The following is a 21,854-nucleotide window of genomic DNA, read 5'->3' as shown; positions in this document are numbered from 1 at the left end:
TCTCATTAGGTTTAGCCATGCTGATGATTCATATAATGATGAAATGTGTCCATGGATAATTATATTTAATATATATATGAGAAAAATATGCTTTATCAATTATATTTCCCTCTTTATTAATGCCAATCCTTTTATTTATGAAGCTTAATGTATGTTAAAATTAACTACAGAGCATATACAAATCGATGACAAAACAGCTATATTCCAAATTTCAAGATTTTATTCATCTTACCATTTATTTCTTTCAACATGTCAAAATTTCCAATTTTTTTTTTTTTTCACAGCACCTGTTTCATAATACATAATTGTTTTTTTATATATATATATATATATATATATATATATATATATATATATATATATATATATATATATATATACTAGCAGGCCGCCTGGCATTGCCCGGTCATAAAATAGGCTTAAATATGATATTTTGATTAATGTAGATTTTGTATTTATTATTATATTATATTGGACCCAGTACATAGTAATGATTTAAAAAGTTAAAAAAAAAATGACTTTTGCTCTGCCACTGAGAATCGAAACCAAAACGTTTAGCTTACGATTTACTTTTTCTTTTGACATTAAGTTCTGATCTATGAAGACATGTTTGCTGCAAGGCTAAAAATTAAAACATGAACCAATAGCTATTTCGTTACACATGTATATTCGTAATGCCGTCGTTTGACCTTCACCTAGTAAATTTAAGTTTTAAAATTTTCACTCTTTTGCACTGATTTTCCCCAGCTAAAACCTAAATATAAAATTTCGCATAGATTCGAATACCCTATATATTAAGTTTCATGTCTGTAGACCAAAAACTGACAAGAGTTTGGTAGGCAAAATTTTTAAACAAATATATACATATATACATACATAAATATACAAAGAGGTTTGTGTTTACTATAACCTTTTACACCAATATCGCGCAAGTATAAATCATGTAGAATATTTGCCTGAATATAATTACATGTAATAGTTATCTAAAAATGATAATCTCATAAGAAAACCGAAAAACTAATAGGGAATTAAAATGAATGTTTAAAAGAATGTGCAAATTATCTAGATCTTTTGCAGATGAATGCAATTCCATGATTCATATATAACAAAGTTGTATTTTCTTTTTAATTCAATAGAAAAAAGGGTTTTTAATATGAATATCAATACAAGAAAAAAAACAAATTTATAGGAGTGTGTGTGTGTGTGTGTGTATATATATATATATATATATATATATTAAATTGGACTATGTATTTAAATCAAAATTTAAATACTTAATTTTAGGCTGACGAAATATATCATTTTTGTTTTCCATATTTCGTCACCGAGATAAAATAAAACATGATTCCCACAAGATAGGCTAGTGCAGTAGTCGTATTGAAACTGAGCGAAGGTCTACTAGTGTATCCCCACCCCTTGTTGTAAAACACACCAGTAAAAGAAACAAAAAAAAAGGGAAAACAAAAGAAACCTGTAAGTGCAAAGACTTTAATTACCCCCACCCCAAAAAGGACTTTCGCTCATTTCCATACGCGTAGATGTACTCCAGATTCCATAACTTTGAATACATTTCTTTTTCTTTCGTTAAACTCTTCTTTTTTTCTTAAATAAATCTATTTTTGTATCGTTTGGAAAAGTGTTTGTTATTTCGTTATTTTCTTGCATTTTTATTGTGTTCGTCCTTGCGTTTCCATCCACTTGCTTTATTATTTTATTTTTGCGGTGTCACATATGCGATAAAGAGAAAATACTTGGGTTTTTGTTTTCCTGTAAATTTCCTTGTACCCCCCCCCCCACCTTTGGGCAACGTGTTACAAAGATAAACAGTTTTCATTCTTCTCGGAAATTTCTTATCATACCCCTACGTTTATTTGTGACTTAAATCCCCACCTTTTATTGCATGTGTAATAATATATAAACATATATAAACAGCCATATGTCTGTCTGTCTCTATATTTTCAAATTCTATCTCCTCCAAAACTAAAAGTTGCAGAGCGGCGCTAGAGGCCTTAAATATGATTGGATTTTTTGCAGGCCGTTCTTTTATGGGTCTTTAGCGAGTTAAAATTGTTTTTAAATGGTCAAAAATGGGTCCAAATTGAAAAAATCGTTTAACATTTTGTACATTCATCTTAGTTTATTTTTAATTTTTAATCCGTTTATGTGTCTCACGATGGTACAGTAGTAATATCACCAGCTTTGAATTCTACAGTTTCGGTTTCGATTCTAGCTGATGGCACCTAAATACTTTTTTTTACTTTTGAAATCACGACTCTATAATAATCTGGACAAATTAAAATATCATATTTAAGCGTATTTTTCGCCCCGGGCAAAGCCAGGTATAAAAACTGGTTGGATATAAAATTTTTATCCAAGAGAATTTTCTTTAGTTTTTCCAATGATTTTCTTTCTTTTCTTTATATATATATATATATATATATATGTGCACAATCTTTAAAATCTATATTTTTCAAAATGATTGTTGTCCTTTGCACGAAATAAAATTTATTTTTCTTGATTTTATTTATAGTTGGGAAAATCGACATGATTATGTAGAAAAAATCCGTCATTTAAGAATCGACGAATTAACGTGTTCTGAAAGGATGGAAGCTTTAAAATCTGGTTTAGCTTCAGTTATTCCGATTCAACTGTTAACTTTAATGTCACCAGCAAACATGGAATTAAGAGTTTGTGGGCTTCCATATATTGATTTAGATTTTCTTAAGGTGAGTAAATATGTTTGTGTTTTTTTTTTTTCTTTTAAAACTTCAACTGAAATGTTTATTTCAATGATGATGGAAAAGTGGGAAAGTGTACAACTTTGACTTGTTGAAAACATACCGTTAAACAGTACTCATGAACTTTTTGTCTCCCTGTTTATACTCTCGTTTTGGTGTAAGACAAAAAAATTAACGCATCTTACAAGTACAACTTGTTATGAAGTAAAGACAAAAATGTGAACCAAAAATAACAAATTCAATGAAATAAAATACAAAAGTAAAAGAAATTCAGTTGTGCTTTTATTTTTTAAATTTTGAATAAGTTTGCGTGTAATTATGAGTTTTTGACACTTTCATTTTTTGACTTCTCTGCAATATATATATATATATATATATATATATATATATATATATATATATAATATCTGTGGGCGTGTGTGCAGAATTGACTGTACGTACAAAAATAAACATGGCCACCTATGAAAATGATAGAGAATGCATTGGATAATAAGGTCTTAATATCATAAAAAGTATGTGTCGGTGACAATTTTTAATGTGATATTTGTTCAAAACAGACCCAAATAAAAAGACCTAAAAAGCAACTTTTTAAAGGAAAGTCTTTACTTGATACTCTAGCACACATTGACCTTTCAATTGTTTCTATTGTTAAAACCACACAGGCTTATTTACTTATAAAACTCCTTAGGATATATTGCAGAGAGCCAACAAATAAAATAGCATTAAAAATGATTAATAATAATTATATGCAAACTTAGTTGGCCATGCAGATCTGCAGATGGTCTAAAAAGACACCTACACAGTCATAGGCGAGGAAGGAAGGAGAGTGAAAAAACATGACATGACAATTATTTATTCTTTTTAATTTATAACTAAGAATCTAAATGCTATGGATGCATGTCAATTTTTATTGTAACTTTTGAGCGTTTTATATTTAGGCTCACACGATGTATCAAGTTGGCTTAACTGAAACGGATCAGCATATTGAATTCTTCTGGACGGCGTTGGATAATTTTGGCCAAGATGATTTGGGACGCTTCATTAAGTTTGCATGCAATCAAGAAAGAATTCCCCAGACTTGTCCATGTCGTGACGGATCTTCAGATACAGCCCACGTTCCTCCATATCCTATGAAAATTGCACCTCCCGATGGACCAGGTGAGACAATTATTGCATAATTTTATTCAATTGCAGTAATTTGCTTAAAATATAATTTATTAGGTGTTGTGGTTTGTTTGATTCTTTTTGGGGTTAGCTGTGGTCTTCTATAAGAAACAAATCTATGGTTGGTTTTTATTATAATGTGACAAAGGCAGAATCACAGTTGCTCAGTAAACTTTATTAAAAAGACATGTAACACAAGATCCTGATATGTGGAGATCATGCCTCTCCTTTGTGGGAGGATGAGCCAGCTAAAAGTACCTCCTAGCTAAGAAATGGAGCTCGTTTAGTCGTTAAAATGAATTAAATCTATTTAAAGTTAAAATCCTTATCTTTCTTCATGAATATATCAACTATCAACAAAAAAAAAAAAAAAAGACATCTTGAATCTGGGTCCATATGAAAATTGAACAATATTCATCATTTCAATTATGCCAAGAAATGCAACACAATTATTATTTCAGGTGCAAACTTTAACTGAATTATTACTCAATTATTTATTCGTAAATATTCATTGGTGCAAAATGTTAAAAATAGATAAAAGTGTGTGCAATGGAGAGAACTGATTTTATGAGAATTATCTCCCTTGAAAAGATCTTTAGCGCTTCTATATTATACAAAAAGAATATTGAATTACAAATAAAACAAATGGTATCTATGTAATTGTCAGGTCTCAAATAGTAACATATCCAAAAATTATGGAAAATTATAAAGTAGAAAAATAATTATTAATAAAAAACTGCTTTCTCTAAGGTTTATATGGGGAATTGATATTGTCTGACAATTCGAATTATATTCATCACATGAAATAAGCAACAGAACTTTATTATCTCTCTTGCCAACTTATCTCTTTTTAAGTAAATGTAATACGAGGGATGTGCAATAAGTAATGCCCCTGACCCACTTCCCATAGCAGTAGAGCAACGAAACTTGGCGCAGTTATTAGTCTTTCTCTACATAGGAATCACCCAGAGTTATGCATTTCTCCCATCGTTTGATGCAGCTCTGGAGACCGTTTTTGTAGAACACACCAGATTGGTCCTCCAACCATGATGTGACTTCAGAAATCAAGGCTGCATCATCTGGGAAAAGCTTTCCTTTCAAAAACAGCTTCATGGCTGGGAAGAGGTGAAAGTCAGAGGGTGCAAGGTCAGGAGAGTAGGGAGGATGGGGAAGGATTTCATAACCACACACCCGTGCTTCTGATCTGGCGACATGCGAGTTGTAGACTGGAGCGTTGTCCTGCAGGAGGAGGGTACCTTTGCTGATCTTGCCCCGCCTCTTGATTTTGATAGCTTCCCTTAATTTCCTCAAAAGTGAAGCATAATAGGCTCCTGTAATTGTGGTACTCTTTGCCAGGAAATCTGTCATCACTACTCCGTCCTGGTCCCAGAAGACTGTGAGCATGACCTTGCCAGCGGAGAGCTGAACCCTTGCCTTCTTTGGAGGTGGTGAGTCCAAGTGCTTCCACTGCATTGACTGGATTTTGGTCTCTGGATCATAGTGATGGACCCAGGTTTCATCCTGTGTAATCAGTCTTTTGAAAAACTTTGACTCATCTTGGCACATCTCCAAATTCATCCTCAAGCACTCGACACGTTCTTGCTTCTGGAATGGTGTGAGCAACCTGGGAATCCATCTGGCAGACACCTTATGCATATGCAAATGGTCATGAATGCTAGTTTCCACAGACCCTGTACTAATCTTGACATCTTGTGCTATTTGGCGAATTGTAATGCGCCGATCTTCCAAAATGGCAGCCTCAACTTGACGGACAGAAGCCTCATCAATGGCAAAAGGGGGGCGACCAGGTCTGAGAGCTGTTTCCACAGACTTCCGGCTATGTTTGAATTCACAATGCCAGCACTTTACAAGGTCATGTGATGAGGCATTTTCAATCTATATATTAATACGATAGCGTGTGTGTGTCACACTTTCTGGCAAATTCCATTGGTTGAGATTTAATTCTAGAATATACATATTTTTTGTAATAAATGCTGATACAAAAATTCTTCATAATTTTTAGTTTCGGTTTCGATCGTAGCTGTAGGCGCCCAAGTCATCTATTTTTTTTTTTTAATCACTATATTATATTTTACCCAATATAATATATCTTATCTATATAGCAATATGATAGCATGTGTGTTATTTTGTGTGGTACGCTTACATCTTTTTTCTTCCGAGTTACTGTCGTTTAACTGTTATGATCTTCCATTTCTTGTAATAAATAATTATACTAAGAATTCTCCATGAGTTTTAGTTTCAGTTTCGAAAGTTTTGTTTTTGGTTTTGATTCAAGCTGATGCTGAATGCCAACATCAATATATTACATATGAAAGACTTCGCTGTGGAATTTCGACAGGTCCCGCTAGTTAATAATTATTTTTCTACCTTATCGTTTTCTGCAATTTTTGCATATGTTATTATTTGAAGCCTGAAAATTATGTAGATGTCATTTGTTTCACTTGAAATTCAATGTTTTCTTCATTTGTATATGAAAGTGCCAAATCTTCTTTCAAGTAACAATCGTCAAAATATTAAGTAAAAAAAAAATTTTTTTTAAATGTCCGTTCTTGTTCACAATTCTAATGATAAAAAAATATGCATGATGTACATACGCATGATGAAATAAAAATATAAATAAAAAAAATCATATAAATTAATCTTTTTTATTTTTATAAAGAAAATCATTTTTAAGCGATTAATCGGAATTTGTAGGCATTATCACATAAATCTCACAAGTTTTGAATTATTGTTATTTACTTTGTCTCTTTCTTAGATTTTTTTTTTCTTCAAAATGTTGGGTGAGACGGTCACTCCTCCGATATTAATAAAATTTTATTTTCTTATTTAAAAATAAAACTACTTGATCAATTTATGATTTTTGGAATATGATATTTTTGTTTTGTCATGGGTATGTACATCATACAGATTTTTGCTTTTTTTTTTTTTGTTTATATATAAAGGGAATTCTGGAGAAGAACCAAAGTGTCAGTGCATTTAAATTTGAAATAGCATTTTTATGTCTGAATGTGCGGATTGAATAGCCACTAATTATTGGAATTATTATGTTTTTTTCTCTTTCAGGATCACCCGATAATCGTTACATCCGTGTTGAGACGTGTATGTTTATGATAAAGTTGCCGCAGTATTCAACTCAGGAAATTATGACACAACGCATTTTATATGCAATCAATTGTAGAGAGGATCCACTCAGTGGTTGAACAAAACTTTCAAAGCAACTCATGAGCAACAAAAAATCTTATGTTTTGAAAATAAACTGAATTATTTTGCAACCAAATGACAACAATGTTATTCAACTCTTCTCCGATTTGTTATGGTAAATTATTTAGTTACATCTCATCATTCGGCAGAAATTCCTTTCTTGTTAATGCTTTTGCATATATATATATATATATATATATATATATATATAAAACCTGTTTCATTAACTATGAGTTATGAAAAATAATGGGCTATATATATATATATATATTCATGGATTGCATAGTGCAAGACAAAAATATCCCCCCAAAACAAAATTCTTAAATTAAGAATTCAAGATAAACCTTAAAAAAAATGTTAAGCAACTTGAAAAAAAATGAAAAAAAATTGATTATTTATTTCTTACTTTTTTGTATTTCTTTACTTTTTCGTTTGTTTTTGAAAAAGTTAACTTTTTGTTCTTATTTTGTCTTGTTTTTTTTTTGTTTTTTTATTGTTAAAAATTAGTTTTCCAATGAATTCTGATATTCAATAAAAATTTTAATATGTAAAATTGTTTGTTTTTCGTTGTTGTTGTTTCTATTATTAGTCAGGCCAAAATCCACTTGAGAATGAAAGCCAATAGGATTGTCAGCTGGATGATGAGAAATACAATGAGAAAATTGGAAAAAATGGCATGGACAACATTTGACTACTTCAGAGGGCAACTCATAAAATATTTGTCAATATTGGACTTGGAGATGAACATGTTGTGATCCACAGGGAAACAATCCTATGGTAATGTCTGTCCATAGATGGGGGAAACTCTTGTTCTGCTTGATTTTAGCCACACAAATTAAAATAGAAAAGTTCTTTCTTGTACACATGGTAGAAAACAAGTTTGTGCTGTGAAATATTTTTGGGTGGAAGAGGGTAACCAGAGATTGGAGCTTAGTCGAGCACCTTCTATGAAAATAACAGCAGAGTAGAGAAAGACTAGCTACGTGTCTACTGTGAGAGAGGGACAATAAGGAATAATAGAGAAGATCATCCACTAGATTGCAAAGTTGATTTTGTATTTTGTCAGAGCAAGAAAAAAAAAATACTGTGAGCAGAACGTCCCTAGATTTTTTTTATCATCTTTCTTATATCAATAGAAAGTGGTTATCCTTACTCAGTAGTAATTCAATGACACTTCTTAAGACAATGGAGATGGATGAGAATTAAGATGTGGAAAAAGTATATTTAAAGCTATTGAGGTTGTTAGGTACAACCCAAAGATAAGTTATTTCCCGTGGACCGAAGAAGAGAGAGCGATTACTAGGGCTATGACAACAGCATATTCTTTTCCTTGTTTTGATTCTCAGGTATATATCCATTGGTATATTATGTTTTCATGTAGAGTGATGTGGTCCTCTGTTGATTAATTATGTCTAATTGTGTCGTATATATACTAAAGAGTAAAAACAATGAGAAGAATATGCTGTTGTCCTAGCCCTAGTGATTACCCTTGAGTGAAGAAGAGAAATTTGTCTGCCATTACAATTTAGGGAGGTAAACAAAATATATAACACATCAGATTTTAATCATCACATATTCAGCAACTTCTACATTACCATTTAATCTGTAAGTTGTTGAATAAATTTTGTTAACCGTTATACTTTATCCTCTACTCATTTTAGAGTTTGTATTAAGCCAATGATGTATATCATCAGGTGTAACAGATTGTCGAGAAGTTTTGTTACCTTGGTGATACCATTGGAGCACAGGGTGGAGCAGGTACTAGTATGATTGTAAGAATTTTTTTTTTCATGGAAATCGCTTAAGACAAAACATGAGGCCACTCGATGTAAGGAGCTAACAAGAATGAATGATGATTATCGCAAAGACAGGAGATGCTTGTTGAACTTAGTCTTTTCAAGACCAAGGCTGATGGTAGAAGGAAAACAGTGAGCAGGAAGGGAGTTCCGCAACCTTGCAGTTCTAAGAGAAAAGATATGGAGGAATAGGAAGCTGTATTAAGACAGCTGGTTATGGAGATTACTAAACCGAGTCAAACAAGTAACAATGGAAGCGGAGAATAGCTCGGACACCTCTGAGGAACACATGCCATGATAATATTTGTAGAAAAGACTGAGATTCGCAACATCACGTCTGTGAGAGAAAGGTTGTAGTGAAGAAAAAAGGGTAGGGCCAATCAAATTACAGGTACGTTTCTGCAATTTATCAAGGACCCTGAAATGGGACAGAGATTCACCAACCCAAATATGACAACAGTACTCCATATATCGTCTGATAATTAGGGCCATGGCGACAGCATATTATTTTCATTATTTTGACTCTCGAGTATATATCCGACACAGTTAATCAACTGAGAACCACATCACTATATATAAAAGCATATAAGATATCAACGGGTACAGACTCGAGTTAAAACAATGAAAAGAATATGCTGTTGTCCTAGCCCTACTGATAATAGATTTAAAGAAATAGAGAATAGCCTCAGGTGTGAGAAAGTGTTTAGAGGGATAGAGAGAACCGATTTTATGAGACGCAGGAAGAGCAATGGATTTAATATATGGACTCCAAAAAAGATTTGATGAGAGAAAAACTAAGAAGTTTTAAAATTGATTTCTTATCCAGACCAAAGCCATCCATAAGAATCTCAGGAAGAAAAGGGACACACCTACAACTGAGAGACAATAGCTGAGTTTTAACAGGATTGAATGAAACAAGCCATTTCTTACCCTGATCCATAACTAAACTCATATCAACTTCTAGATTAGCTGCATATTTCAATTGGTCTGAAGATGAGCGAGACACAATACCAAAATAGAGGATGGCGTCATCAGCATAAATGTTAATTTTCTTAATATTCTCTAGAAGGTCATTTATATAGAGAAGAAACAGGAGCGGATGGAGTAAGTTCAAGGAACTTGTGCCATTACTGAACACCTATTAATACACTCACGAATGACAGGCTTAAGTCATGATGATATCTGAAGAATGAAAGTCCAACTCAAGATGCAATAAGAAACATTTCACTTAAAGAATTACCAATTTTATCAACAAGAAATGTTACCGAAAATGCCTCCTTAGATAACTTTCTAAATTATCTCAGCCTGATAAGTGAATTACACTCAAACCCTCATCAGCATTTTGTTTTGCCAGACATAACATTGGACTATTGCATGTTTACAATGTCAGCTTAATTGCTACACTAACTACCAACTTCTTTCCAATAATATAAATCTATTTTTGTTTACCAGGAACATAAGAATACAGAAACTTAAGCAAGTTGACTTGGCAGGTACATATTATAGTAGAAATGTAATTTGGTTCAGGTATTTTAATTCACTTTGTGCTGAAATTACGTCTGTTCCCATTGGTTTTTTGACTTGCATTTGGTGCTATTCAAGCGTTAGGTAGAAATTAGGAAAGACTGCAAGTGGGTCTACAGTGATGTGCCAGTTGTTTGTATATAACTACACATTTTCACCAACCAAATCACAATTTATTACTGCATAAGAAAATGCATCTACAAACAAAATAAATGAGATCTTTCATCATGGAACTGCTACACTACCCCCTTCTTAGGCTTTGTTGGTTATAGTAGCGTATGAGTTAATTTGCCATGCAAAGTGGAAAAAGTGGATAAATAATTGTTCTTTTTATTCGGAAATATGTCTCCTTTTTATTCGGTAAGAATTGTTCATTTTTATTTGGAAAGAATTTTTTTTATTCAAATCAGAAATAATTGTTCTTTTATTTTTTTTATTTTTTTTTTTTTACATAGGCATCACCACATTATCAAGGCCAAGAGGCCACTCAAGGATAAGGGTTAAAGAGTGTACAGTAGAAATTGGACAATATAGTAATCATTAGTAATGAAAATTTGGTACATTTGATAACTTATATGGAACGGCTCATCAAGAACTTATTTACGTTAGACTTGAACACAACCATATTGTAGTCAGCCGGAAAGCAGGAAAACGGAAGACAATTCCACAGGCGTGCAGTTCTAAGAAAGAAGCTTTGTTCATGGAATCTACGTTTAGGTTTAGGCACAGATAAAGAGTGGGAGGAATTATTGATAGTGTTTACAGCTAGACGAGTGTTTCTTGTGAAAGTTTGGCGAGGGGGGACCATAGATTGAAGCTCAGTCGAACACTTTCCATGAAAATAACGATACATCAGAGACAAACTCGCAACATCTCTTCTGTGAGATAGAGGTTGCAAGGAGGAGAAAAGGACATCTCCTACGAGGCTACCATTTTTTAATTTAATTTTACTGAAAATAATTTTTCTTCGCCGATAATAGAAAAATGTTCTTTTATTATTTCTTAGGTGTAGACACATTCTCATCATCATATCAAGTAATCGCCCAGACCAAAATGACTCTTACCCTCCACAGGTTTCATGGCCTTAGGAAGATCTTCAAGTTGTAAGCCGTCTTCTATCAATAAATTTGTGTACGTCTTGACAGGTCTTCCTACCACGTCACTGACAACCTCATTTTTTTTTTCTATAGCAATGTTCTATCTTTTATTACTGAAGAAATCTTGGGCAACTGACTATATACCGACAGTTAATGATTGGATATGTTTTCCAGTTTAAGTTTAACACTGCCAGGAGCATTCTAGTGCAAGTTCCATCTAACTAACTTTCAAGCTTTTTACTGAGAATCCATATTGGTGAATCATAAAGCAGCACCATCTCCACTATGGCTCTAAAAAAAAGTTTTTCTTGATCTGTTCTGAGAGGGCAGATTTCCATATAACTTTCAGCCGATTAAGTGCACTCCAAGCCTTGGCTATTCTAAGGTAGATGTCTTTTTTCGGTGGCTGCGATGTGGCCACTGAGATTTTTATTTAATTTTATTTAATCAATTTTCACCCCAAACAAGGCACAGTGCCACTTTGAAGTAGGGGCTACTATCGGGGACATAAGTTGCAGGGGCATTATGAAGGGAGATGAGTGGCAAGATGTTTGTTCCTCCTCCCTCCCGACGTGCATCCGTACATTTTTATCCTGAACGTTAATATAATTTTTACCATTTTTTAATTTAATTATTTTTCTATGTTCCGGTTGTTAAATTAATTTTTTTTAAATTATTGTTCAATATTATATAAAAAATATGTTACGCCGAAAGTTTCACATTCATTCAAGCAAGGGAAATATTAAAATCTTACATATAAAAATTATGCGAAACCGGCAATTAAAAAACAAAGTATAAATATTTTTTACTATTATAATTTTTTGTGTGAAAATATTAAATAAGCAATGCTTAATTCAATGATAATATCGATAGATCGAGAAATTCATTTTTCTTCGAGTTATATCGAATTCATTAATACAGACCTTGAGGGGTTTTATGGTAATGTTCCTATAAAAATTAAATAATTTTTTTAAATTGTTATATTTTACGATCCTTTATTTTCATAAAAAAAGCAAAATTAAATTCAATCATTTTTTTTTTTTTTTACTACTAAAAACCATAACTTTACTAAAGATCTTTTGTTTAAATAAAATAATACATTTCCATTAAGATTTAAATAAAAAAATAATGGGTTCATTATATTCATTACTTGATCAATACTGAAAATTTCATTCAAATTGGTTAATTTCCTGATTTTTGGTGAATTTTTAAGTAAAGGAAGAGGTGTAGCAGCTCGCTACAAGGTCTAGATGTTTATTCATTTTGAGCATCGGCATTCATTTTTCTTTTCTTCTTTTTTTTTTTTCACAGTAAGATTGTATAAACATGTATCAAAATATAATTTGGTACTTGTACAGTTTAATCAAGACATTAAAAAAATGAAAATATCGAAAAAAAAAAAAGGCCGCTTATGTTAACGGGTCATTAAATCTAAGGGAGATAACCAGCATAAACATAGTAAAAATAAGCATATTTTGCGAGATATAATTTGGGACGCTGAAATAATCAGTAGAACAATGAAAGAATGTTAAAAAAAAAAAAAAAAATTACACGATTACTCTAGCCGAGTTCCGGAAATTGCTGAAACAATTTACGATAAGAAAATAAGTTAGCGAAGTTAATCCATCCATGAAATTAAAAATATAACCATGTTAAGTAGCAAAATAGACTTATTATTAACATACAAAAAACAAAAGTAAACAACCTGTTACAATGAAACAATGTTAATTAATCAACAAAATTAAATAAACTTGGGTAATCTCCAAAAATACCGTTAGGGCTTACAACATGGCCGCCAGAAGAGTCACGTGATCCGGTTGATCCAAAACATGAATCGTGCAAATGGAAAACGCAGCCTTGAAGGCAAACTTTGACAAACAATCACAATTTGTTTGTATTTAATTTTTTGTTGATATAATGTTGTTATAAAAATAGGCAAACTTTGAGAAACAATCTTAGGTTGTTTTTAGTTAAAACAGTGTTTATAAAAAGTATTTTATTCAGAACAAACAAGTGGTCGTGGTCGACGGAACGCAATTGAACCATGACAATTCCTGGAATTGAACCACGACGATTCCTGAAATTGGAACTGCTACCTACCTCAGAGAATTACAAAAATATCAATGGCCCTTAACGTATCACCCTTGTTCCTCGTTCCTCGTGTTCATGACAATAACGCTATACTTGGCGAAACTATGACATTGTCTCGGCTAATGTTAGCAATGCCAGATGACGTGCACATATTGACATGGCTTGCACAGAGACGTCTGATAGCCAATTCATGCAATTGTCAAATTTGTGGGTCACCATGCGTGTTGGCTCGATATTCCGAATCCAAGGATGGTTGGAGATGGCGTTGCCGAAACGATGGATATCGTAATACAATTAGAACAAACTCTTTTTTTCAAAGAAGCAACCTCAATCTAAGAACCATTGTAATAATTATGTATATGTGGAGCATGGATTTTCCACAAAAAACTATGGCAACAGAAAGTGAGGTGAGTGCCAACAAAGTGAGCGACTGGTGCAACTTTTTGAGGGAAGTGTGCACTCAGTACATTGAACAAAACCCAATTCAATTGGGGGGTGTAGATGAGACCTGGACCCCAAAAGAGGTTGAAATTGATGAAAGCCATTTTTACCCTCGGAAATATCATAGAGGAACTGTCCGACGTAGCCATTAGGTGTTCGGCGCCATCGAACGAGGCTCTAAGAATTGCCTTTTGATCGAGGTTCCAGACAGAAAACGTGAAACTCTGGTCCCTATAATTCGCCAATGGATCTTACCCGGGACTCGTATAATAAGCGATGGGTGGAGCGCTTATGCAACCGTAGCAGACATTGACTTTGGTATTTACAGCCACGATGTTGTTGTCCACGAAAGAAATTTTGTGGAGCCTAACGACACGACTATAAATACTCAACTTATTGAAAATACGTGGATGCGAGCGAAGAAAAAACTTCGTCGTCAATTCGGTACATCAAGGGCTCTCTTCACTTCATATTTAAATGAATTTATGTGGCGTGAAAGAGTCGGCCCAAATAAATTTTGTGAGCTAATTTGTTGCATCGCCTCCATCTATTCTGTCTAAATTTATAAAATGAAAATTAAAAATATAAACTGTTTTTTTTTACATCATATTTTTATAACATTACATCTTAAAAAAAATGAACACCTTGTTTTAAATACCATTTTTATGAAAAACTCTGAATAAAATATTTTTTATAAACACTGTTTTAAAAAACAAACAAACTGTGATTGTTTCTCAACAAAAAATTAAATGACCGTTCTAAATAAATTATTTATTATTATGATATTGAAAAACTGTTTTTGTACTTAATTATTATGCTTGTTTGTCAAAGTTTGCTTTAAATTTGCGTTTTCCGGTTTCGTAATACGGCGATTCATATTTTGGATCAACCGGATCACGTGACTCTTCTGGCGGCCATGTTGTAAGCCCTAACGGTATTTTTGGAGATTGCCTAAACTTGTTAATTAATCAAGAAGTTGTTGTCCAATTAGCCAAAGAAAAATGCTTCCCTTATTTAAGAGACCCCCCCCCAAAAAAAAACCCGAACACTTTATCTTGTGCAGAATCTTTGAACGTTGTTATTTTTTCTTAATCAGATAGAAATGACTGATTACCTAAAATAAAGAAAAACAAATTTCTTATTTTTTAATTTTTTATTTTCGTTTAAAAAAAAAATTACATTGACGGTTTAAATACTTCAAAATTTACTTCAAAAAAGTTTTCTATTTTCGTTGTTTTGTGTACGTTAATTATTATGCGCCCCAAATTATACTTTGCAAAATGAACCTGTAGCAGTTAACAAACTATTTACTATAAGCGGATCAATGCCCGGTGCCAAAGTGATTCGGCCGCACTGACCAATTGGTTGGCAGGGCGCCTTGATTTGAGCTGTCCCCTTAAGGATTATTTTTAGCCCTTTGGGATCTCAGCTGCAATCGCCAGAGAGACGCCAGCAAGCGACCTATACAGACCTCTCTCACTCACCCCTCCCACTGCTACTTGTTGACGACTGCAGTCTGATGGCAGACGACACCTTCAAACAGACATCTACACTTTCTTTCTTTCTCTCTAGTTTGAGATACAATCTCATCTTTTTTAAATAAACCCTTTATTATTGTTTTGTTAAAAGCAATGTCGTTTGGCCTTGTGTTTATTTAAGTAATTATTAGGAGAAAAATGCACAACATTTCCCTTGTATAAAATGGTTACCTGAAATGAACACAGACCTTTTGATTTACGAAGAGGCGTTTCTTTTTTTTTTTTTTTTTTTTTTGAGCAAAATATAAAGAAAACAAGGGACCAAATCATAAAGGCAGAAAGACTGGAAGATATATATAATTTTTTTTTCACGAAAAGAACTTCGACGAAAACAACAAGAAAGTTATTCATTTTCCTTGTCGCCATTGCCGATACAAACAGCGACAGCACGCTCAAAATCGAAGAAGAAAACAATAACAAATAAAACTTCGAAACGAAGAAAAAAAAAAAAACCTAACAAAAAAAAAGAAGAAAAATTACTGAAGAATTTTGTTTTAAAAAAACCCGAAAAACGAACCAAAAAACAAACCAAAAAAAAAAAAAAAACAGAGCAAAAAACATTTTGTTTACAAATAGTTTGTTTTTCTTTACGCACTCATCAACCACGGGCAGACAACATTTCGCCTTCCATTTTCTTAACCAAAGAGACCAGCTACTACATCCTTCAACACAACAAACTCAAACTATATATATATAAATATTTATTTATTTATTTTTTAATGGCCAACTACACTGTAAGTACAGTATTCACTTTATTTTTCACACACACACACACACACACACACACACACACACACACAATTCTTAAATCTTTCCTTTTCCAATCCATACTATTGCTATTATTTATTTTTATCTTACTTGTAATTCTTCTGACTTATTTTCCTTCGTTTTTCTATCTCTCATTCATGTTTCTTTGAAGAAGTTTTTTTTCACTTTTCGACTTTTGATTTTTTGGTCTGTTCATTTTATTTATTAATCTAATGTCTACCAACTTGCCTGCTTATGCGGGTGACGTCCAAATTTGGTTCGCTCAGCTCGAGTCGTATTTTTCAGCAAACGACATTAAAGAGCATTGGCAATTACCGATATTATTTAGTGTATTCCCTGCGTTGTTGACGCCAGTGGTCAAAGACTTGATCACTGACACCCCTCCTAACTTCACATGCGACTCGATAAAACGGGAGGTCCTGCTCTGGACGTCAGTGTCAGCGGAAAAATGCTTCCAAATATTAGTCCACGACGAGCTCTTAGGAGACCGTTTGCCTAGTGAGCTACTCCAGTGAATGAGAGAGTTAGCTGGAGATGTTCCCGCTGACAGTGCCCTTATAAAACAGCTTTTCTTTTCGAGGCTGCCGGCACAGGTGAAAGCGATTTTAGCTCCTATGTTGGAAAAAAACTCTGTCAACATTGTAGCGGCATTGGCAGATAAAGTTATGAACTTTACCAAGGGTCCTACCACCACAGCTATCCCCCAGACTTCGGTTGAAGTCTCTACGCTATCAGCCAAAGTTAGGGACACAAGTCAAGAAGCAACTTCCTTGGCTATACTTGACGCTCTCAAGCAGCTTACCAGAGAGGTGAGGAAGCTGAGTGTGGCCAGATCACAATCACCCAGATGCCGCTACAAGAGCCGTCCATCATACTCACATCACTGCCATCACTCTAGCAAGCCAGGACTATGCTTTTATCATAGTCGTTTTGGCAAGGACGCACGGCACTGTACAATGCCCTGTTCGTATTTGAACCAGGGAAACAAACGATTGTCTGGAGAACTAAGCACGGCACATTCTCCACAGACCCCCCCCACCGTGCCTATTTTATCACTGACTCCTTATCCTAAGCGCATTGCTTGGTTGATACAGGAGCAGCTTGCAGCATTTGGCCACTGAAACTCCTCACCGAGAGGCCGCCAGTTTCATCCATCACACTGCAAGCGGTAAATCACTCGTCTATTCCCACGTACGGTCAAATTTCTTGTTCCCTTGACTTGGAATTACGTAGAGACTTTATGTGGGTTTTTACGATAGCTGATTTGCTCTATCCCATTATAGGCACTGACTTTCTGCATCACTTCAACCTATTAGTTGACATACGCAGACAACAGCTGATAGATGCTAATACAGAACTTTCCGTCACGGGTTCAAAATCAAACTTCACATCTATTGGCCCTGTATTTTTCATCGCTTCTGCCGATGATCCATATCATACATTAATAAACTCCTACCTGGAGTTAACTAACTTGAATTTTGTTGTGGGTGAACTACTTCACTCAACAGCTCACCATATTGAGACCACAGGTGTTCCTATATTCTCACAACCTCGACGCCTCCCTGCTGACAAACTTAAAGCAGCGAAGGCAGAGTTCAACCATATGCTGCAACTGGGAATCATATGCCCCTCATCCAGTCCATAGGCTTCCCCTTTGCATATGGTTCTGAAACGTGCTGGAGATTGGTGTCCGACTGGGGACTACCGACGATTGAATGCCACTACGGTACCCGATCGTTACCCAATCCCACACATACAGGACTTCGCTTCTTCACTGCATGGTTGTAAGACTTTCTCCAAACTAGATTTGGTTAAGGCATACCATCAGATTCCAGTGAATCCAGCCGACATCCCGAAAACTGCTGTACCAACAACTCCGTTTGGAGTGTTTGAATTTTTAACTATGCCTTTTGGTTTGCGAAACGCGGCTAGTACCTTTCAACGCTTCATGGACGAGGTAGTGCGTGATTTAGACTTCGTCTATAACTACATAGACAACATTCTAGTGGCAAGTGCCTCACCTGAGGGACATATCACTCACCTCTGCCTACTGTTCGAACGGTTTCAACAGTACCAGGTTAGAATTAACCCTGGTAAATGTGTTTTTGGTCCTTCAGAGTTAGTTTTCCTGGGCCACATCATCAGCCCAGAGGGTATATCTCCCTTACCTGAAAAGGTTAAAGCTCTACAAGACTTTAAACCACCCACTTCACTTCGCCAACTAAGGCATTTCCTCAGCCTGCTAAATTACTACAGGCACTTCATCCCACACTGTGTGGATCTCTTGTCTTCTCTTTCTGACTTGTTACGTAACAGGAAGAAGAAAAATGAGCAGATTTCACTGAATGATATTCAGATGAAAGCCTTTAAAGAAGTGAAGGAGAAACTAACAACACACACATTACTTGCACATCCTGTGCCTGATGCCCATTTTTTACTGGTTGTGGATGTATTGGGCACAGCTGTAGGTGCAGTGTTGCAACAACAGCACCAACAACAACTACAACCCCTCGCATATTTTTCGAGGCAGCTGAAACCGGCAGAACATTACAGCATGTTTGGCCGTGAACTCCTGGCTATGTACCTCGCAGTGAAACACTTTCAGCATTCATTCGAAGGCTGACAATTTGTGATCTACACTGATCACCATCCGCTTACATTCGCACTGCGTGCTAAGCCGGACAAATTTCACCTCGTGAAACTCGTCACTTGAATTTTGTTTCACAATTTACTAGCAATATCCGACATGTCTCTGGGGGACAGAACACTGCAGCAGACGCCTTATCTCGTCTCCCTATTAATTCTCTGTCCTCACCTTCAGATATCGATTTACAACAAATGGTCTTAGACCAGCAAAGTCTGGACACGTTAGATCTGTCGTCATCTGAATTCGCAACTTGCAAATTCGCGTATCTACCCATGCCTACTTCGGACACACAGATCATATATGACACTTCAACAGATTCACCTAGACCGTTTGTTCCCATGACTCATCGGTACAGCTGTCTTTGACACACTACACAATCTGGCACACCCCGGACGCAAAGCCACAGTGAAGCTGATTACAGCTAGATTTTTCTGGCCTAATATGAGGCGTGACATCACTGCCTGGACACGTTCCTGTGTTTCCTGTCAGAAGTCAAAGGTGCACAACCATATCCGTGCACCCTTTGGAACATTCAGCACCCCAGATGCTCGGTTCAGCCATGTTCACATCGATCTGGTTGGACCATCGCCAGTCAGCCAGGGATTTACTTATCTCCTGACCTGCATAGACTGTTTCGCACAGTGGCCTGAAGCTATTCCCCTAAAGGACATTTTGGCTGAATCTGTAGTGCGAGCCCTTATATCGGGCTGGATATTGCGGTATGGAGTCCCCACAACAATTACTACAGACCGTGGTTTGAATCCCACCTGTTCCAGGTACTTTCCAGAATTTTAGAGATCAAACGTATTTGATCAACAAGCTATCACCCAGCTTCGAACAGGATGATAGAACGCTTCCATCGACAATTGAAAGCTGCCTTACGCGCTTACCCTGACCAGCAGCGATGGAACGAATACATACCTGTTGTCCTTCTTGGCTGTCATGCAGCTATCAAAGAGGACCTGGGATACTCTCCAGCCGAACTTGTCTATGGAGTACCTCTATCGCTGCCAGGTCAGATGCTGATCCTGATAGAACTAGGATTGTCAGATCCAGCTCTTATAAACAGACTGCAAGCTTACTTTAGTAAGCTCCCACCCATGAAACCTAGGGAACAGACCATAAAATCTTCAGTCCCCAAAGACATTTCTTCGTGGACACACGTGTTTCTTAGAAACGACTGTGTGAAAGCCCCTCTAACACCGCCTTATACTGGTCCTTATCGCGTGTTATCACGCACTTCTAAACTTTTCACCCTGGATATTAGGGGCAAAAAAAGAAACAGTATCTGTTGACAGAGTGAAAAGAGCTTTTCTTGATGCAGAAACACAAGACACACATATCCCACCTGCATTCACACAGCATACACCTGAAGTGAATACTGAAAATGACAACTATGTCACTACTACACGTAGTGGCCGCCGTGTACATTGGCCCAAAAAATTATGCAAAACTTTGTATATTTAAACCCCTGTATATACTGTTTATTTTAAAAAAAAAAAAAAAAAAAAAAAAAAAAAAGAAGAAATTTTAGCTGGAACATTCTATTCTCATTACCCTTTATATATTCTTTCTTCGGCAACATAAACTTGCAGACATTACGTTGCCTTGTTTTCTATATTTTTCTAAAGACTGCTACCTTTTTATTTATCTTCATCGGCTTTTCGCCTAAGCAGGGGGTGATGTAGCAGTTAATAACTATTTACTATAAGCGGATCAATGCCCGGTACCAAAGTGATTCGGCCACACTGACTAATCAGTTGGGAGGGCGCATTGATTGAGCTGTCCCCTTAAGGATTATTTTTAGCCCTTTGGGATCTCAGCTGCAATCGCCAGAGAGACGCCAGCAAGCGACCTATACAGACCTCTCTCACTCACCCCTCCCACTGCTACTTGTTGACGACACCTTCAAACAGACATTTACACTTTCTTTCTTTCTCTCCAGTTTGAGATACAATCTCGCCCTTTTTTTTTTTTTTTTTTTAAATAAACCCTTTATTATTGTTTTGTTAAAAGTAATGTCGTTTGGCCTTGTGCTTATTTAAGTAATTATTAGGAAAGAAATGCACAACATTTCCCTCCTACAAACCTACAGAATAGTAAAAAAAAAAAAAAAAAAAAATTAAATTAAACTTTAATCATTGACGTTTAAATACTTCAAAATCTCCTTCAAAAAAGTTTTAATCATCCTGACGCTGACTGATTAGAAAAACAAATTTCTTTTTTGTGTGTGTAATTATTATTATTATTTTTTTTTCTTCGTTCAACATTCTTTCATTGTTCTACTGATTATTTCAACGCCCCAAATTATATCTTGCAAAATATGCTTATTTTTGCTATGTTTATGCTGGTTATCTCCCTTAGATTTGATGATCTGTTGACATAAGCGCCGAAAAAAGGTTATATTTAACGTATCCGTTTTGAACTGAAGATCCCCGGAAAAAAAAAAAATTCACTAAATTTGATCGAGTAGTTTTTTTTGTTTTTTTTTTACTGCGGAAAAACACGTTTTTATGACAGCACGTTGAAGGCAAACATCTTGGATTTAAAAAAAAAAAAAAATTTTGAATTTTAAAAACGCCACGGAGAGATAACTCCATGTAAAGAAAGCGCCGTCACTACCTCCCCATCTTTATTACTAGCTTTTCGATTTTTAGGAATAAAAATCGAACCTTTTTTTTTTTTTCGCTGTAAAACAAAAACTACTTGATGAAATTAAGTGAATTTTTTTTTGTTTTGATTAAACTGTATAAGTGCCGAAATTATATATATATATATATATATATATATATATATATATATATATATATATTTTTTTTTTTTTTTTC

General features: G+C 34.8%; 1 protein-coding gene across 1 annotated transcript in view; it reads left to right on the top strand.

Annotated features, from left to right (window-relative positions):
* Nucleotides 1-7,265, top strand: part of LOC145277736 (putative E3 ubiquitin-protein ligase HECTD4) — a 286,999-nt gene extending 279,734 nt beyond the window's left edge. Inside the window, exons 63-65 of the mRNA XM_080129447.1 lie at nt 2,531-2,726; nt 3,677-3,896; nt 6,987-7,265. Of these exons, the coding sequence (XP_079985573.1) occupies nt 2,531-2,726; nt 3,677-3,896; nt 6,987-7,123 (553 nt within the window). The 3' untranslated portion in view covers nt 7,124-7,265. The remainder of the gene's footprint in view (nt 1-2,530; nt 2,727-3,676; nt 3,897-6,986) is intronic.
* Nucleotides 7,266-21,854: the final 14,589 nt, after the last annotated feature.

This window comes from Euprymna scolopes, chromosome 1, assembly GCF_053919585.1.
Source record: "Euprymna scolopes isolate OS-2025 chromosome 1, ASM5391958v1, whole genome shotgun sequence".
Classification (NCBI taxonomy): Eukaryota; Metazoa; Mollusca; class Cephalopoda; order Sepiida; family Sepiolidae; genus Euprymna; species Euprymna scolopes.
Note: the sequence above shows the minus strand (reverse complement) of the source record. Positions and strands in the feature narration are given on the sequence as shown.